The sequence below is a fragment of the Hippopotamus amphibius genome, chromosome 15 (assembly GCF_030028045.1).
Source record: "Hippopotamus amphibius kiboko isolate mHipAmp2 chromosome 15, mHipAmp2.hap2, whole genome shotgun sequence".
In the NCBI taxonomy this organism is placed as follows: domain Eukaryota; kingdom Metazoa; phylum Chordata; class Mammalia; order Artiodactyla; family Hippopotamidae; genus Hippopotamus; species Hippopotamus amphibius.
The window spans coordinates 41,684,236-41,705,432 of NC_080200.1; the positions used below are offsets into that span (position 1 = coordinate 41,684,236).

The following is a 21,197-nucleotide window of genomic DNA, read 5'->3' on the forward strand; positions in this document are numbered from 1 at the left end:
CAATTTCCCAAACAAGAAAAAAAGTTAAGAAGACAAATCTTTGCTAAGCTGCAGACTACCAGGTCTCCTGATCTGTGAAAGCAACGAGGCAGAGCTGGTTAAGAAATAACTCAGAAATAAATATTTCATGAATCAGCAAAATCTGTCAACTAAAGTGACCTTGAATTTATAATGGAAAGAAATACCTTCACATAGTTTGACACTGTCAAAGAATTTTATTATGCACTTTATTATGTAAAGCATTGCACTTTAGGTTGACATACTAGATCTAGAATATTCTATGACCATGCAAAACAAATATGCACATGTATCCCATAAGGTTCTGGCCAATCTTTAATAAATAATAATTATTTCAGCAGTACAAAGATAGATTCATCCAATTCAAATGTGGTGTACATTTAGTTTCTCATAATCTCATTTTCTTTCCTTATCTTTTTATAATAAGCTTACTTTCTTTCAATATTTACATATTAGGGCTATTTTACACTTTGCCCTGTTCATTGTCATTCATTCATTTTATCCGTGCATCTTTTCAACAAACACTTATTGAGTATTTGCTAAATACCAGCAAATAATGGGGTTGAATCATCTTTTCTTTTCTTATATTGTACTTACTACCCTTCTGAAACTCATTCAATCACATTTCTATTAATATAAAGCCTCACTCTTCATCCCGTTGCTGATGACCTACCCAGAACTTCTAACCCATAGCTATTCATTTCACATCTTTCCTGCTAAAGGTGAGATGAAGCGGGGTAGGGAGGGCAGGGTGGTGAGGAAAGAAATCGATACGTATTATTAACATGCAGTGCACTTGGTTCAGTGTTTAACACATGTTATCTTAAAAAAGTTTCACAAGAACAAAATAAGGTAGTCATATTATTATCCCCATTTCATATATCATGAAACCAAGACTCTTAGCACTTAAGGGACTGGCCACCTGAGGCCTCACACTTAGCAGCTGGCAGTGCCAATAATGGGACCTCGGCCTGTTTACCCCAAAGTTTTTTCAGCAGCTCTTCTGAGAAGCACAGTTGGCACACCATACTTTTAAAAAAATCATTGAATAAAATTTTGTTTGCATCTATGTTACTCAAAAAACTCAGACCTCCTCCTCTTCCATTTTCCTCCGAAACCAATATGCTATTTAGATAAAGTACTAGAAAAATACATTTAACCAGGGGTTTTGAAGCAAAGGTAGGCAGTTCACACAAAGAACATTTATAATAAATAAACTAAAAATTTTAAAATTCTGAAATCTACCTATTGTATTATGCTTAATTTTTTTTTCAGATCACCCTCTAACATTACTGAAAGTAACAGATAATAGATTATGAATAGGTTAGGCATTCAAAAGTTAGTACTATAAATACAAATATGCCCAGTTCTATTAATAGAGATAACAAATTAATATCACGAAATTAATGCTAAAGCAGCACCATTTATTATGTTGCATTCTCTTTAGTTACTCCACATCAGTAGGTACCTTGTATTCTTCATAATCATTGTTGTCTAGCAAGTCTCTTTTCTCCAGTTCTACAAGCTGTTCTGCAGAGAGCTTAGCTGGTAGATGCCTAAGAGAGGCTTGTTCATATATGGGCATTCCATTAAAAAACAGTTCCTTCCAATCGTGCATCAACTTATATGGAATCAGGCTAGAGCAAAAAACAAACAAACAAAAGGTAGAGAATGAATCAATGGTTAGTTAAATACACATCTTAAATCTTAGTCTTTCTATTACCATGTTCATTCCCCAGGGTCGGCTATTTGAGGCCAGAGAGTCTACTTACACGATATTCCTAATAGCGAGTAAAATGGCTGAAACTTAGTAGGTTAGAATGAATGACTATTACCTAAAGCCACCGGTTCTTCAAACTTTCTTTGATTGTGCACTGAAAGCACAATATATCTAAAAATAAGTACCACTATCACAAAACTTAGTTCTTTGATTTCCAGCTGTGATACTAAATGGCTGTGCAAGCTTTGAAAATCATTTAAATGCTCCAGTATCAGTGTCCTCCTATGTAAAATGAACAGACTGCATACTTTCCAAGGTCCCTTTAAGATGACAGTTGGTTTATATATTTGCAAATAATGTGTAACAGAAAAAAATAATGTATGGTGGTCTTATTGTCACTACATGTTTGGTAAACTTTACAATTATTTTTCAGTACTTTTGCTATTTAAGTCAGATGAATGACTTGCAGGTAATCAGGACAGAGGGATGGGAAAATAGTTCCAAGAGGAACAAAATGTACAAAGGAAGGAAAGAGCCTGACATGATTCGGATGCATTTCTCTAAAAATCGTGGGACTAGAGCTTGAAATTGCAACTTAAGAAGTTGCATTTCATTCTGATATATGCTACAACATGGGTGACCCTTGAACACATTATACTCAATGAAATACGCCAGACACAAAAGGACAAATATTGTACGATTCCACTCATATGAGTGACCTAAAAGAGACAAATTCATAGAGACAGAAAGTAGAACAGAGGTTACCAGGGGATGGAGGGAAGGGAAATGGGGACTTGTTGTACTTAATGGGCACAACACTTCAGTTTGGGATGATGAGAAAGTTCTGGAGATGGATGGTGGGGATGGTTGCACAACGTGACTGTACCTGATGCCAGTGAACTCATAAATGGTTGCAAACTATTTAAAAATGGTTAAAATGGTGAATTTCATGTTAGGTACGTTTCTCCACAATAATAAAGTAGTATTTCAATTAAAAGTAAACTTCAAATATAATCCTATCACATTTTCCATTAATAAAATATTTATATTTGTTAAAGATTACTTTATAGAGATGTGAGGTTTAGGAGTTAATATGCTTAGGCATAGAAAAATCCTAACCTCGGAATTATTGAAGTGGCATCGGCTCCTATGGTGAAGTAAATGATTAACCACTTATATATTGTCCAAAACCTAATATTGCCATGACTGAATCAATGGTCTATTATCTGAATATCAATAATTTTGTTAAAAAGCAGTCTTAACAAAAGTCAGTTCATTTAAGTAGGTTGATTGATACCAAGAATTTAGGAAAAAAAAAATGCATTGATATCTTGTTTAGGGAAGTACAGAAAGAGGATAATGAGTTTATTTTTACTGTTAGTAGGGTAGACTAGAAAGATCTTAATATATATGTGTAATCACTGTACTCAGTTGCAAGTATAAGACACTTAAATTACAAAGTGAAAGACCCCTTCAAAGTTTATGATATCAATACCTCTAGAACTTTAAAACTTTACGTATTTTTTCATTAAAATAAAAATGGCTTCATATAGCCAATATATTCTCAATATTAATTTTCACGAAGTAGGACTCATAGAGTAATAAAAGGCAGACTAGTATACAACTGTGAAGTATCGTAATAGTCAAACTCCATACACACAGGAAGTCCTCAACTTGCTAATAAGTGGTGCTCTGTAAGGGGAGTTTTAAGTCACCTCTTTGACATAGAAACAACACTTCCATGGGTGAAGAGAAAACTCTGAGTTGCCCCTAGGACAGCTGGTTACCGTCTGGTTCCTGTCATGCTGGCCCCCAGCCAGTGCTACTGGGACTGTCTCTACAAGTGCTCCCACTTAGGGAACTGGGATTGAGGAATCCTTGCCCCACAGCCTTCTTCCCAGGCTCCCCCGGGCAGGTGTCACGGGGACCGCTGGCAGTCTCTGACTGGCAGCTGCATGACCCCTGCATTGCTGTCATATGGTATTCTCCCTGGGTGTCTCTTCTCTACTTCTTAGAAGGACACCAGTCATATTTAATTAAGGTCCCACCCTACACGAGTATGACCTTATCTTAACTAATCAATCAGTAATGACTATTTCCAAATAAGGTTACACTCTGAGGTATGGGGGGTTAGAACTGTACCATATCTTTGGGAGGGGGGGAGGACATGATTTGACCCATCTATACATTGCCTTTTTAGACACTTAAAACTTCAAAGTAAAAGCCCCTTTAAAAGTATACGATAGCAGTACCTCTGGAACTTTAATTTTACATATTTTTACATGCAGTTTGAGCTCTTCCTGGTTCTTGGCATGATGCGTGATTTTTTTACTGACATCTGCACAGTTTTGGATTATGTTGCAAGATTCCGGATCCTGTATAAACCTTCTGTTCTAGCTGTTTGTTCTGACACTGCTCAGGCAAGGGAAAGTGAAGGGGCCGTCGTGTTACCCACAGGTACAGACGGAAGTCCCCACGTGGCCTTCCTCCCCACCTGAGGGGAGGGCATCTTTGTGACTGCTGGGGAGGTGGCAATGCTGCCTCCCCACACGGCCTCCATTGCCGTGGGGGTGGCCTTGTGACCGCCGGGCAATGGTGACAGTCCTGACCCTGCCTAGGCTGCTCTAACACCACCCCAGTGGGGAGGGGAGGAGTGGCCGTCTCTGCCAGGTGGGGGTGGAAGTCCATGCTTCCTACCTGGCCTCTGGGACGCCACCCTGGTGGGGGTGATGGGGCCCCTCCTTACAGCCTTGTGAGGGTGGAAGACAGGCTCCCTACTTGGCCTTTGCTGGCACGGCGGGGGAGTGGGGCTACATTTTTTGGTGTGGTCTTTGGAGAAGAGTGGTTATCGTCTAAAGGTTTTCCATCTTGCTAGGCTGCTCCTTAACTGGTTCTTTGACTAGAGACAGCAGGTTTTTATTGGGGCTATTTTTGTCTACACCATTGGCATTTCTTTCGCCAGAATATTCGGTTCCAATCTGGGATGTGTGAGGCAAAAAGAGAACCCAGGAGGCTCACCACTGTGTCCTGAGGTCACCTGCCAGTCTCCCTTCTGTCCATCTTCAGAGTCTTATGTTTGTTTCATACACAACGTCTAGGACTTTTCATTGCACTTAGTGGGAAGAACACGGAAAAATGCATCTACTCCATTTTCCCAGAGCAGAATGGGATTTGCATTAATGTTTTAATTTTGAATTATAAGCCTTTATTTGTTTAGGGAAATTAATCTGTACTTTTTTCCCCTCAGAATTATTTTTCATGTTTTTATGTTCAAATCTACTACATTTACCTTCTGTACTTTAATCTGTTTTTTACTATTATAATGCATGGTATCACCTTTCCTTTTGATCCCTTTTATAGATTATGTCCTCACAATTTTATTCTTACATAATCTGAATTTTTGAATTCATATTAATCTGAAAAGTATTTCTAAACATTTACTCCTTAGTTCATTTCAATTTTTAGTCTTATTTATTTTCTTTTCTCAATCTTGTACGCTTACAGTTTTATCCACAAAATGTCCTCACCATTACGTTATTTCATTTAGTAGATTTTACATGGTAGTGCATCAGAAACATGGCTGTCAGGGTGAGAGCTGTGGAGAAAGCTCTCATCAAGTCCAGGGGTGATGGGATGGTGTCCACATCTTCTATCTGACCCAGAATATCACGTGGCTTTCATTCTTTTCATTGTGGGTTCTCAAGAAAATCTCAGTCCGGGTAATATTAGAGGTCAAAAATTTAAGTGGAGTGCCTTGTCCTTGTCCTTGTGGAGCTGCTTTCACTAAGATCTGCTGTGATGTCACTCCCCTGCAGCTTTCCAGCAAAGGATGTCACAAGAAATAGGCCAGATGCCACATTTGCTTATAAATTGTTGCTGAGGTCATTCACCAGATCCAGTACACTACTCACTGTACCCTGGGCGGGGCCACATGAGAAAACCATTACTCTAAACTGAGGACCAAGAGAAGTTTTATATTTTGTAAAGTACTAGAATGGAAAATAGAAATTATATGATGAACTGTGTTGCTCTCTTTGCTTTGGCCACCTGGAAACTCAGATAAAATTCGCAGCTCAGTTGCAGTAACTGGCAAACCTACTGGTACCTGTATAACTTGTGTTTCAATGTATTCCTTGTTTTCAAATTTCTACTTTATTTGGATTTTCCTTTGTTCTTATTTTGGCATATTTTTAATCTTTTTTGTATTGTTAAATGTTTCCTTACAAATAGGTTGACTCCTTTCAGAAAGAAGGTGCAATGAAAATTAATTAAATGATTAGTTAAATAATCTTTAAGTAAGTCTTCCAGTCTTCTAGGAAGTTCCTAGCATTTCAAATAAACTAGCATAGCTGTCTTTGTGAATTATAAGAGTATTTAGACACAAAGTTGAAATGTTAACAGATATAAGTATACCTTAATTCAGGCTAGTTAGTGGGTGAATTAAGTCAGTAATCAAGGTATCCTGGACCCCACTTCTTAGCCTTCCTTTCACGAAACACTGTTTGTTCTCTCTCTTTACTTATCCGCTTGGTGCCTACTTTACAATCTTATCCAATTATCATTCGCTGTGGTGTCTCTATTATATTATCTATAAAAAACAACACTTACTTATTTGTCAACATCCGATAATCTGCCACTTTAGTGGACAAATCAAGTATCTGATCCAAAATTTCTGCACATATTGAATAATGCTTTTTGTAGTGAGCCTGAGCTCTTTCCATGGCAATCTGCTCATGAATTTCCTTTTCTCTGAGGGCTTGTTCTTCAAAATCAATCTTGGCTTGTCTGGCCAAAGCCTAAGAAGGCAAAGACATATTTTTAAGTCACAGTAATTGGGCAATGATGCAAGCAGAAATAATGTCATCATTTCAACAGCCAAACACTTCTCTAAGGAAAAAATAAATGAGGAAAAAATAAATCAGGAGAGAGCAGTTTCTCCTTAATACATTAAGTACTGAGAATGATGGCAAAGACAATATTGGAAATATCCCACTCCGAGATTATGTTACCAGCAAAACCCAGTACAGGTAAAAGTGTACTATATGGACTAATGATAAATTGGATCTGAAGTGTTTAAAAAGAAGTCTTGAGTTATGGGCTGCAAACAGAGCTGGGAATCACAGAGAAACAGGCAAGCTGTGGAGGACCCCAAGCACAGCTGGCCCCTCTGCACCCACCTCAGGAGCCTTAACCTGACACATCTGCTCTGGCCAATGCCGTCTGTCTTCTAGTGGGAGACTTTTAGGATCCTGATTTATACTTAGGAAATATTTTGGAAGTCCCCTGATTATACTGGCTTGAGAATATCACACATTTGCCAACAAATGTTAAATGTGTTTAGACAACAAAACCTTCTGCTGTAACAGCCTTAATGAATTGATAAAATTCATTCATAGAGACATATATTTCTGCAGAAAGTAAGAAAATACTTAAACATGTTGGTATCACCCTCTGCTTGGTTTGCACTATGATTTTGTTTAGGGAACCCTTTCTTTACACCTAGTACAAAGGTCAAACTCGGCGTGACCAATGGTTGCTTTTCAAATAGTTATACCAACTCCTTGAGAAATTCTATCCTGTGCTAACATGCTCCAGAAACAAGGTCTGCCTCCTGTAACTTAACCCAATCAGTGTACAATGGCGGTAAACATAGGTCTGGAGGAGCTGTGGTCGAACTCAAGCCTCAGCTTGTACAGGAGTCAAGTACTAGCTGCAGGACCTTCGCCAAATCAGAGCCTCCCTACCTTTCCACTTCTTCACTGCAAAGTGGGGATGGTCAAAAGACTTGGCATGAATAGAAATTAACTGTCAGAGCAAGTACCTCTCATCGGGATGCTAGTCACAGGGGATTAAATGCACGACGCTGGGCTGCTATGTCCACTGAACCAAACGGAAGCTTCCTTTGTTTTGTTGTTATTGTTTTATTTTGTTAGTTTGTTTTTTATTTTTGTTGGAGAAGGAGTTAGCTGAGTGACCTCTAAGGTCGATTCTGTACATTTGGCAGGTTCAGGCATTACACCAGAATTCGTTATTGTTGTACTGTTTTGTGGGCCCTGTTTTCATGGAGGAAACATCCAGAGTAAGTGCACAGGCTTCACGAGGTGTGAAGGGTTCAGAGGCAAGAGGAATGTGAGAGAGGAGGAGCAGTTGGATGAGAATGTATGGAGTGAGTCAGTGAAGTGGGTTGTGAGGCTGGTTTACTGCAGAGTGCCTGGAAAGCATGTGGAAATACTTAGGATGCCATGGAACCAAAACCTTGAAGGGAGCCCAGGAACGCCCCTTGCAGGAACGGAGCAGCTTCGTCTGGTGCTCTCTCTCTCCCTCCCCGCTCCCTCTCTCTTTCCGCGCCTTTCTTCCTTCTTTCTAGCCAAAGAGCCCGCTATTTCTCCCCCTCCCCCTCCCCTGTGCTAAACCCACCGCAATTTCCGGTCCCATTACAGCAAAGTGGGTTGCAGCCTTAAATAAAGAAAGAAAGGAAAGGAAAAAGGAAGTCTGTGGGAGGTAGTAAATCTCAGGGGTGATGAGCCTGGACTTTGGACTCTGAGAACTGCTGTGCTGCGGCTACAGCACCAAGCTGTGCAACCTTGAACTTTCTAAGTTTCATTATCCTGACGTGTGAAATGTAGATAAGAACAGTGTCCACTGCCAATGGCGCTGTGACAATTACAATACGTGTAATGAACACAGCTCAATGCCGGACCCAAAGTGACTGCTCACAAATGTGGAATATTATTGCAGTGAATTATTGTCAATAACAGTAGGTGGCACCGAAATCTGAAATCGGGAACTGTTTTAATTAATAAAGAACAGACGCCCGATTGTCTTAAAAGAAGAGACCAGCAGATTTAACCTAAAAACCAAACCAAACAGACAAAAACTCCTGATGGTGAAAAACACGGAATTCTCTCTCTTTCTCTCTCTCCTCCCCACTCCCTACTTAGGCTCCAGCTACTCCTGCTGGAGGAGGTGGTACTTTCAAACTGTGAAATCAAGCCATCTCTGGGAGGGGTGCCAGGGGAGCAGATACCTCAGCTTTGGGAAAAGGTAATCCTGTAAGAGGAAGCAATGTGATTTTTCTTCAGGGGCTTCAGAGCTTCACAATTCTGGCCTCAGAGGCTCTAGAAGGGCTGAATGTCCTAATCCTCTGAAGTCTGTTCAAACCCAGGTAAAGAAAGAACGGGTTGTGCTTCTCATCACAGTGAGACCAGTCCTGCTCTAAGAGACCAGTGCTTTGCTATTTTGCATTAAATTAACCGGGCTTGTGAAGCAAACATGTAGCAAACAGGCACTTATTTCTAATGTAAGCAAAGGCAACTCAATCCATTCAAGTTCACTCTTGTCAGAAAGAGAGGTGAAACTATTACCCAGGTAATTCGGCTCCTGGAGACACTTGAGATCACGTAGGTCAAATTCACGGGGTAGGACTCCCTGCCCTGCTCCTAATGTTTCGGCTGTGTCTGTTCTACAAAGGCAAAAGCACCATCTTCCCGACTCTGAATAATACAGTACTTTCCAAATGATATTTCTCAAAATTGCTTAATTTTGGCAAAAATGTATTTCATTTCCATGGACTATCACAGTGGAAACCATGATGCTGACAGATAAAGCACTGCCTTCCTATTCTCTGTAAGGTTTTCTCTTCTGCTCAGCCTGGTTTTATGAATATTTTATGACAGAAAAGACAGGCTATCTAAAATGCCATTCACATGAGTTTTTTATTTCTTCAATCAAATCTGGCTTAACGGACTGAATAAATGTGAAACAACCCTAACAGGAAAAAGACAAGAAGTAATTCATATAAATCCCTTGATAAAACAAGTCTATTCTGGTTATTAGAACTGTACATATAAAGATAAGGAAAATATTAATATATCAAATAATTAAGATGAGATCATTTGATTTTCAGAGCTGTGAAGGGCCTAGACACAATGATACCATGGTGGCCAAGAGCATACCTGGCACCCAAATCTTGGCTTCTGTAACCATTCTCAACTACCATGAACCAGGGTACCCTAGAAAGTGGCTTGTTCTAGTTCTGAGGAAGGAGTAGTACAATATGGGCCTGTGGAATCTTGTTTTACCAGATAGCAAGGAGTTGCTCATTGAAGACTAATGGTGTCTTATAAAAACGAGGTAGCTTGAAAGTCCTCTCACTGCCTGAGAATAGTATTCACCTAGTGTAATGAACACTGATAACATTCCAGTAAATTAGTGGACTTTAAAGGAAAAATAAGTCCTTTATGCATCTAGATAAAAAAGTAATGACTCAAGGAAACAAAATTTAGATTATCATTCTTTTTTTTTTTTTTGACAGCAACACTTTATACCTGAAGAAAATGGAATAATGTATTTAAGATATTCAAGGAAAGAGAATGTGAACTAAGGATTTTATATACAGCAAAACTGACTAGTATAAAAGGCACATACTGTTATCAATATGTACACACTCAGGGAATATTTTTTACACAAGCAGTCTACTGGAGGAGGAATCTACTGGAGAACTTCAGACAATCCAAATGACTAGGGAGACGTGGACATAAGGACTGTTGGTGAAAGCTAAATATTTTATAGTATCAAGACTAAAAGGAGGACTTCCCTGGTGGCACAGCAGTTAAGAATCCACCTGCCAATGCAGGGGACACGAGTTCCATCTCTGGTCCGGAAAGATCCCACATGCTGCGGAGCAAATAAGCCCGTGAGCTACAACTACTGAGCCTGCATGCCACAGCTACTGAAGCCTGCATGCCTAGAGCCCGTGCTCCACAACAAGAGAAGCCACCGCAATGAGAAGCCTCCACACTGCAACAAAGAGTAGCCCCCGGTAGCCACAACTAGCAGCAATGAAGACCCAACACAGTTAATAAATAAATAAATTAATTAATTAAAATAAATAAAGAAAATATTTAAAAAAAGACTAAAAGGAGAGAGTATAGTATGTACATACTATAGGCACCATCAGTGCAGTTGTACAAAAATAAAAATGGGGAGATAATAGAGAGATCATATAAAAATTAACTCATTAAGTGATTGGCATCTAAATGCAGCCTTGTTTACCTTGACTTGGCAGAAAAGACCAAAAGTAAGCTTAGAAGGATTGGTAAGGGAGGTATTGTTTACCGCTTCTCGATCGAGAGCATCCTGGAAATCTTTAAGCCGTCTTTCCTCGTATTGTTTTTCTCTGAAAATTCTGTTTTGCCATAAAACTTCCTTCTCATGCCGAACATGCATGAGCTGCACGGCGATCCTGCGCTCCTGCTGGGACTGTCGCATCAGCCGGTTGATCAGCTGCTCCTCCCGATAAGCCTCCTGGAAGAGCCAGTCATTTGTCAAGGTCATGTCCACATTTCCCACTGGGCTGAGACGCCTACACATAAATCACATGTAAAAGGCACAGTATTCACCTGCATCAATTTCTGCCATTTGGTTTAAATTCGAACATGGCAAAAATCGAGCAATAAAAATGAAAGTTTCCAGCGAAGGTTGTATAATTTTGGTAACCAGAAGCACATGGTCTTATAACTCAAGTTATTCTACATGAATTATTACTTTGTTTAAAATCTGATCAAAAGTAAATTAGGTAATTGTTTTCAAGGTTTTATAAACAAAGGGTGTAATTCTCAATTTATAAGCATGTTTTCAGAAACTTGGAATTATGCTATATGCACTCTTAACATAAATACTAGTTGTAAAAACAAATGCAGACATTGTCTGGCTGAGGATGGCAGATCTGATTGGTTCTCAGTGGGGCCATCTCAATTCCTATGTGATAGAATAAGGAGACTGGAGAAGAGGCTAAGGGGAAATGACCTACAGTTTATCTTAGGAAATCTGAGCAGTTGCAACCTGAGAGAGAAACGGCTTGGCCCCCGTGGCTATTTTAAGAGACCAGAAGGAGAACCAGTGAACAGTGGAAGAAGCATTAACTGGGAATCAGAGGCCCTGGCCAGCACAGCCCCGGTGCCAGTATCATCGATTGGCTGTGTGGCCTTGGGCAAGTAACTCAGATTTTCCGTGCCTACTTCTTGACAGGTGAAATGAGGGGTTTGGGTAGAAGATGATGTCCAAGGCATCTTCAAGCTCTCTCACTCTGTCTAAACAGAGACACCATGTGGAAGGAGGCAGTAATTAAAATTCTCCAGGGGAAAGACTTAGAAGGGCATCTAAGCATTGGAGCTGCCCATTTAACACTCAATAACCCAGTTGTGTAAGAAGAAAATCTGGCATCACTGGTGACACTGTTTCAGATTGTGGCAGAAATACTATATATATTTTCCGAATCAAGATACAAATAGCAACAACACTCTGTGGGAAATACCAAAACTTGAACTTAGGAATTATATAAAAATGTAGATTAAATAAAAGTTCAACCGAAAATAAAAATGAAATTTTTTCTGTTAGTAACATATATCAGATAAAAAATAAAATCAGGAACAACTTTGAAACATATCTCATCTAGTTATAAACATTCTAGAAGCTTTAATATTAATCGTTCGTTTCCTTTGAGGTCCAATCGTGGAGGTGAGACACAATGTAAAAATGGCCATAAGTTCTTCAATTTTCTTCATCCACAGCCTTGCAGATATTTCGAAAAAAATTAGAATCTATTTCTTCACTACTTAAATATGAGGTATGGGGTGACCTCCGACTTGAACTGACCAGTGGGACATTAGGAAAAACAAAACAAAACACATGGGGTCTGACTTTCTTAATTCTCTTGTGATCCTTGCCACTGTGACCACATTTTCTGCTCAGCTAGGAAATGAGAAACCATAGAAAGACAGACACCAGCCTTCTCAGCTGGAACTGATGAAACTCTCCCAAGTCAGCCAGCCTCAGCCAACCCACCAGCTGACCAAAGACATCTGAGAAAGGCCAGGGGAGACCAGCAAAAGGCACACATCTGAGCCCAGCCCAAAGTGCCTACCACATTTTACACAATCACAGCCATATTTTTTTAAAGTATGGCTTCGATTTGTTAGTCCAAGTGAATCCTATATTTACTGTGGAATACATTCTCTATTTGTCTGTGTTTATATGGCAAGTCAGTCTGTTTGTTGAGATGAGAGCTGGTCATTCTGTCCCTTACGAAGAACTGGGTTGGTCAGATATGTCTTGATGATTGCTTAGATGATAACACATTATGATTAAAAAGGAAAAGAAAAGAAAATTACTGTTGAAGGGCTGAGTCAATGCTATGTGTATGAAGCCTCAGTATGAAGAATCGTCAAGTGTATTATTAAGACCTGCACCCAAAGGTTGAGTGGAAAAGCAGATACTTTTGTGTGTGTTCCATTGTACAAGTAGCTCATGTTTTAGAAATATACTTTTCCCCAAAGTTTCATTAGAACTTGGGACACATTTTCTCATAGGAAGAAAAATATGTTATGCTTAGGTGCTGAGAGCAGCCTACAGATGTCTGTTTAACCCATAATATGGATGAAATAGTCCACATCTGCAATGAATAAAATAGAAAATAATAGAAGTCACACATCTCTTTTAATTATATTTAATCATAGTTGGGGAAGACTTACACAGATACACAATCCAAAACATGTTCAGTTTGATTGCCAACACCTCTGCCTTTCCATGAGTTGGAAAGCATACTATCGCTTTAATTCTCCAAAGATGCCTGAGCAGCTCTGCTGGAGGAATGGGGCACACAGGAAAGACCTGGAGGCTAAGTATTCAAGTGTCTTTTAGTTAAGAGATGGGGGAGGGGTCTGGTGTTGAAATGCCAGTTCCAAGAAAATAATCCAGAAAAGGTTCTGGGAAGGTAGAGATAGCTGAGCTGGAATGAATCCCAAGAACCCGCTAAGATGCTGCCCAAATGATCACAGTACCAGCCGGGAGCCAAATAGAGTTCACAGTCTGAAAATCTTGCCTGTGAATTACTTTAAACTCAACAAGTCCTAAACTGAACTCACTATCTCCCCTTCAGACCTGGTCCTCTCCCAGTATTTCCCCATCTCCATTGATGACCCTATAAACGTACGACTCAGTGACCTAAAATATTAGGGTCATCCTAAGGTTCGTTCCTCTTGTCACTCCTAATACAATTCTGGAAGAAACAGTCTATCTTGCCTCCTATCTATGGTTGTAAATCACCACCTACTCCAACCAGTACCTACTGACACTGCCCCCACCCCACAGTGGACAACATCAGCCCCTCCTTACCATGTCTTCCCCCCAACCCCTCTCCAGAATCTACCCTCCAAAAAAGTCAAAGTGATCTTTCTAACCGTAAACCTCACCATTTCATTCAAATAATTACATCTCTTCATGGGTACCTGGGCAAGACAGCAACCTGAGCACAGGTCTCTGGCTGTCCCTTCACAAGCCCAGCTAAAACAAGGCTCTGTAAACTCCAGGGGCAGACTGCAACAACTTGGAAGCTACAGCAGATATTATGAGGCATTTCTGATAGATGCACTACAAATGGAGCCAAATAAAAGTGTCCAGGGCTGACACGAGATTCATGTCAGGCTCCCGAAAAGCAGCAGACACTTGAGGGAAGCAGAGGAAAAGCTGGCCCTAACAAATACCGGTTTCTCTTTGGAGGAGAGAAGGATGGGTGGGAGGGCAGACCAAAGTGCACATTCCACCCCTGCGGAGCAGGGGCACAGGGAGGTGGGGACCCTTAATTGGAAGGAAGCAGTGGGAGCGGAGGCCCCTTGCTGTGTGGCCCAGGCTGGTTCTAGAAATAGCAGCTTCCCCAAACACAGAGAAGCAGCAGCACAGAGATGAGCTCCCTTGGTGGCGATATCATTAGTTGGAGCACCAACTTCCTTCAATGTCTCTAAGGTTGCTGGATCCCTGAACAGGTCTCCAGCTAGAGCCTTAAAAAATCAATGCTAAGAGCATCCTGGTTGAAAGTCAGGAAAGCTAGAAAGAATTTATGCTGGATTACAAGCAGAAAAATAGAAAGAAAAAACCTAGCAGCCAACACACAACGGTTTTGTAACATAAATGAAAGTGTGTTCAAAATCCCATTGCTAGTTAATGAAACTTGAAATAGGTAGTTATTTTTAAATTTACTTTTTAATCATCTAATTTTCATAATTTGTAATTCTTTTAATTAAAAGAGTGACTATCAAGCTGACTGAGTAAAAATATATGTGAATCTGAAGTAAGAAGTAACCTTTTAGCACAAAGAGATGGCAGAGTTATTCTTTGAATTTTTCACTAAGAAAGGAGTGACTCCATTGATAAACAGTTTCACTTCTTCATACTTACATGAAGCTTGGGTTTCCCTTCAGGTAACAGAACCACTGAGCAGACCAGATGCAGTCAGGTGAATAAAAGAAGTAAGTTTGAATGGTCTTTCATATTTCAGACATATAGATTTGTCCTATTTACATTCACAATTCAAATCACCTTCCTCCCCAAGTCTGTTCCTCTTACCATCTTCCGTATCACAGCAAATGACTCCTCCATCTACTCAGCTGCTCAAGTCAGACATCTGGTCTCTCATCCCACTTTTTCACTCTCCCATGTCTAATGAATCAGTAAGTCCCATTGATTTTACTTCTAAAATAGCTCCTGAAGCCGCTTCTCTCCATCACCACTGTCACTCCCTAAATTCAAACAGGGATAGTTTCTTACCTGGATTACAGCAAGTTATAACTTGGTTAGCCCTCCTGTAATCTATTCTTAAAACTAAAGCCAGGGTTTCCTAGGTGGCACAGTGGTTAAGAATCCGCCTGCCAATGCAGGGGACATGGGTTCGATCCCCGTTCCAGGAAGATCTCACATGCCGAGGAGCAACTAAGCCTGTGCGCCACAACTATTGAGCCTGCACTTTAGAGCCTGTGAGCCACAACTTTTGAGCCTGTGTGCCACAACTACTGAAGCCCACATGCCTAGAGCCTGTGCTCCACAACAAGAGAAGCCATGGCAATGAGGCGCCCATGCACCACAATGAAGAGTAGCCCCCGCTCTCCACAACTAGAGAAAGCCCATGTGCAGCAACGAAGACCCAACACAGCCAATAAAATAAATAAGTAAATAAATTAAAAAAAAAAAGACAGATTACATCTCGGGCCATAAATCAAGCCTTGGTAAACTTAAGAAAATTGAAATCATATCAAGCATCTTTTATGACAACAACTCTTTCAGATTAGAAGTAAATTACAGGAAAAAAAAAACCCTGTAAAACAAACAAACAAAAAAACTAAAGCCAGAGTGATCCTTTAAAAGGCAGATCTGGCTTTGTCACTCTTGTTCCCCTTCGCACTCAGGATAAAATCTCCTAGTTCCCTCTCTATAGCTTTCAAAGCCCATTACGATTTGGCCTCCGATGACTCCTACCAGATGACGTTTAGTTTGCTAAAAGCCCTGAGCCTCTCCATACAACATTCTCTCTGGGGACACAACCCCCCACAGTCACCCCTCCTTCACTTAGCTAACTCCCACCCTCCCTCACGCTTCTGTGCTGTCCCCCTCCAGAAATGGTCTCTGAACCAGGCCAGGTCTGGACTTCCCTCTCATGTGTCACCTGTCCCTCCCATCACCCTCATGGCAACTCCACACACTAATGTAGTTGCTTGTTTATAGATCCTCCCCAAATAGCAAGCTGTGTGAGAGCAGGTTTCCTGTTATTCTTGTTCACTGCTGTATCCCAGGACTAGGACAAGTTCCCAGAGCATGGAAGAGGTTCAGTAAATACGTGTTCAACGTAAGAGCTGATCAGTGATTCTCAATCTATAGCTGCATCAAATCACCTAGAGGGCCTGTTAACACAGATGATGGGCCGCAAGGCAGAGGTGGGATTTGAGTTTCTGATTCAGAAGGTCTGAGGTGGGGCTTAATTATTCACATTCCCAAAAGTTTCCCGGTGATGCTGCTGTTCCAAAACCCACACTTTGAGAACCACTGGAGTAAATCAAACTGGGAGGACTAACAAACTTTCCATGTTTTCATTTAAAAGTTCCCTTTTTGATGATATCAATTGATACAGAAAAAAACGTGAAAAAATTCAGTATCCTTTTATGATAAAAATTCTCAACAAATTAGGTATTGAAGGACTATAACTCAACATAATAAAGGTTATATATGATAAGCTCATAGTTAACATCATACCTAAAGGTATGATGCTAAAAGCTTTTAGATTTTCACCATTCCTTTAAGATCAAAAATAAGACAAGGATGCTGACTCTCACCACTTCTATTGGTACTGGAAGTCCTAGCCAGGGAAACTGGCAAGAAAGAGAAAAAAAAAGCATCCAAATCAGAAAGGAAGAATTAAAATGTCTCTGTTGGCAGATAACATGATCTCATATATACATAAAACGCTAAAGACACTGACAAAAAAAGTTAGAACCAAAAAAAAAAAAAATCAGTAAAGTTTCAGGATACAAAATAAACATACAAAAATCATTTTCATTCCTACATGCTAACAATGAACTATCTAAAATGAAATTAACAAAACAATCCCATTTACAATAGCATCAAAAATAATAAAATATCTAAGAATAAATTCAACCAAGGAGGCAAAAGATCCATACACCGAAAACTATAAAACATGAATTAAAGGAACTGAAGAAGACAGAAATAAATGGAAAAGATAACCCATGTTCATGGATTGGAAGAACTAATACTGTTAAAATGTCCATAATACCTAAAGTGATTTGCAGATTCAATGCAATTCCTATCAAAATTCCAATGGCATTTTTCACAGAAATAGAAAAACAATCCTAAAATTCATATGGAACCACAAAAGACTCCAAATAACCAAAGCAATCTTGAGTAAGAAGAACAGAACTGTAGGCATCACACTTACTGATTTCAAAATACATTACAGAGCTGCAGTACTCAAAACAATATGATATTGACATAAAAACACACATATAGACCAATGAAAGAGGATAAAGAGTCCAGAAATAAATCCACATATGTAGTCAATTGATTTTCAAAAAGGGTGCCAAGGCTAGACAATGGGGAAAGGATAGTCTCTATAATAAATGGTGCTGGGAAAACTGGATATCCACATTCAGGAGAAGGATACTGTACCCTTATCTCACATCATATATGAAAATCAATTCAAAATGGATTAGAGACTTACACATAAGACCTAAACTATAAAACTACTAAAAGCAAATATAGGGAAAAACACTTTTTGACACTAGTCTAGGCAATTATTTTTTTTTAATATGACCCCAAAAGCACAGGCAACAAAAGTAAAAACAGACAAGTGGGATTTGACCTAGCTAAAAAGCTTCTGCACAGAAAAGGAGACAACTGAAAGAGTGGAGAGGCAGCCTGTGAAATGGGGGAAATTACTATTTGCAAATCATACACTTTGGCTAATATCCAAAATATATAAGGAACTCAAATAACTCAGACAAAAAACAAATAACCCAGTTTAAAAAATGGTCAAAGGACCTGAACAGACATTTCTCCAAAGAAGACAAACAAATGGCCAACAGGTATTTGAAAAGATGATCAACATTACCAATCATCAGAGAAATGCAAATGAAAACCATAATATCACCTCACATCTGTTAGAGTGGATATTATCAAAAAACATAAAATAAAAACAAGAGATAACAAGTATTGGCAAGGATGTGATGAAAAGGGAACCCTTGTAAACTGTTGATGGGAATGTAAATTGGTACAGCCACAATGGAAAGCAGTATAGTGTTTACTTGAAAAATTAAGAATAGAACTACCATATGACCCAGCAATCCTACTTCCAGGTACATATCCAAAGGAAATGGAATCGGTATCTCAAAGAGAGGTTTGCACCCCCATGTTCACTGCAGCACTATTCACAATGGCCATGATATAGAAACAACCTAAGTGTCCACTGATGGATGAATGGATAAAGAAAATGTGAGATACCAACATACATACATACGTGTGTATATATACTTGTGTGTGTTGAATATGTGTATGTGTGTATATATGTGTGTGTGTGTGTATTTGTGTGTGTGTGTGTGTGTGTGTGTATACATATGGAATATTGTCAGAGAGAAAAAAGAAAATCCTGTCATTTGTGACAACATGTTTGTACTTGCAGGACATTATGCTAAGTGAAATAAGCCAGCTATAGAAAGACAAATACTGCCTGATCTCACTTAAATGTGGAAACTAAAAAAGCTGAACTTATAAAAGTAGATCTTAGGTATTCTCACCAAATACACACACAAAAATGGTAATTATTTTTTTGGGGGGTGAGGTGATGGGTGTGTTAATTAGCTTGATTGTGGTAGTCATTTCACAGTGCATACATATATCAAAACATCACATTATACACCTTAAATATATATGATTTTATTTTATTTTATTATTATTATTTTACAAATTTATTTATTTATTTATTTATTTATTTATTTTATTGGCTGTGTTGGGTCTTTTTTGCCATGTGCGGGCTTTCTTTTTAGTTGCAGTGAGTGGGGGCTACTCTTCATTGTGGTGTGTGTGCTCCTCATTGCCGTGGCTTCTCTTGTTGCAGAGCACGGGCTCTAGGCACGTGGGCTTCAATAGCTGCAGCACATGGGCTCAATAGTTGTGACTCACAGGCTCTAAAGCACAGGCTCAGTAGTTGTAGCACATGGGCTTAGTTGCTCCGTGGCATGTGGGATCTTCCTGGAGCGGGGATTGAACCCGTGTCCCCTGCGCTGGCAGGCAGATTCTCAACCACTGAGCCACCTAAGAAGCCCAATATACACGATTTTTATTTGTCAATTATACCTCAGTAAAACTGGGACAAAAGGTTCCCTTTTACCTCTAAAAATAACAATAGATATACATGGTTGACATAGATTTTAGATTCCTATTTTGTCAGTATTTTTTACTGTGGTAAAATATACATAAAATTTACCATTTCAATTCATTTTTAAGTGTACAATTAAGTAAATTCACAATGTTGTACAACCATTACCAGATTTTAGATTCTTTAATAAATGTTTTATGTAGATTCTTTTTCTGAATGTATTTGCTGTTATGATGTGAGGATGTGACATTGATTTAGAGCAGCACATAACACATACATAAGATACACGTGTGTGCATAAAAGACGACATTTTGTAAAATCTTCCAGCACTATTATTCAATCCACAATAAAATGTCTCACCTCTTGTGCTTCGTGGGCTATTAACTGGTCCATTAAGAGTCTTCGCCGTCTTTTCTCCCTTTGCTCTCGTGCAAAAGCATCTTCTTCAAGGCGCTTTTGGATTTTTTTAATGTAGTCGTCATCCGAATAAGTATTTAATAAATCAGTGGTTGTCTGGCTTGCTGTATCTAAAGAAGTCTTCGATGCACTAAGGACAATAGTTTTTATTTAGATTTTAAAAAATGATTCAATCACATGCTGCTGCTTGTGACTACGGAGGAAGACCCCAGGAGACGGCTCCCGAGTGCTCTGTTCGTTTATTAATACAAGCATCGAAGCAAATATTAGAACTCCAGGGTGAGACCCGCAGCTTATCAACAGGTTCCCCTTGCCTCACCCCATTTCTGGACTCTGTATTTGTGAGGTCCTTAGCATAGCCTTCTTTCTAGGCCTGGCACCTACTTCTTCTACTTCTCACGATCTTCACTGTGCCCAGAGATTTCTCTCCCTCTTCTCCCTGCTGGCTCTAGGCCTCCTGCCTCCCCTGCTTTGAGTCAACAGTAGGGCAATAATGATAACCCAAGTGTGGGGGAAGGCATACCCCTACAAGAGTTGGCCAGGTACCCTAATGTCCGGACTCTGAGAGTCCATCCACGGATGGTTCTGTCCACTACGACTCTCCTCTCACCTGTGCCAATGCAAGTTGCTCTATGAGCTCCCAGGAACTTTCTGCCTCCTTAGGGCAGCAGCCCAGCTCTTACTGGAAGCTCAGCAGTGGAGAGCTGACTTGCTCATCGTACCACACTTGCAAGCACAGGCCTGACCTAGCCTCTCGCCCAAGTTGTGGAGACCCAAGTGAGAAGATCCGCCTCGGGGCTCTTGTCCTACCTCATGTCCAAAACTAAAGGATCAGGAAGAGTTGGTGGCCTCACCAACAGAAAGCAAACACTTTCAATTTAGTGAGGCAAATGGTGGCTTAGTAGGGAACTTATAAATTCATTCAAAAGTTGTCTTTAAAAGATACATTTTTATGTATATAAGGATCAAATAATCAATCCTCATCAACACATTCTTTAAAAAATAAAAAGAATACAATAGTAACATGGTATAAGACATAATGTTACTTGTCAGGAAATAATTTGAATATTATGAATAATTATTATTTTTAATGTCATAAGTTATTGATGCATTCAGTTTAAAATACAACATAATCTTATTCAAAAGACAAGGACACATTATTATGGTATGCAGGGATTAAACAGTCATCAATTCCCATATAGACAGAAGTGCTCTTATAAAAGCATAGCTAATTCATATTTAATGAATAATCACTTTTTTTTTAAATCTGAGGCTATGCAGTTTTATTAAATCAAAGATCAGTCATTTACATAGTTGAATTAAAATTCT

The 21,197-nt window shown here is 39.5% G+C and overlaps 1 protein-coding gene across 1 annotated transcript in view; it reads right to left on the minus strand.

Moving 5' to 3' along the window:
* SPEF2 (sperm flagellar 2) overlaps window positions 1–21,197 on the minus strand; it is a 161,567-nt gene that overhangs the window by 112,857 nt on the left and 27,513 nt on the right. The window contains exons 7-10 of the mRNA XM_057709137.1: window positions 19,812–19,998; window positions 10,856–11,044; window positions 6,347–6,534; window positions 1,487–1,655 (exon numbers count right to left, since the gene is read on the minus strand). Of these exons, the coding sequence (XP_057565120.1) occupies window positions 1,487–1,655; window positions 6,347–6,534; window positions 10,856–11,044; window positions 19,812–19,998 (733 nt within the window). The remainder of the gene's footprint in view (window positions 1–1,486; window positions 1,656–6,346; window positions 6,535–10,855; window positions 11,045–19,811; window positions 19,999–21,197) is intronic.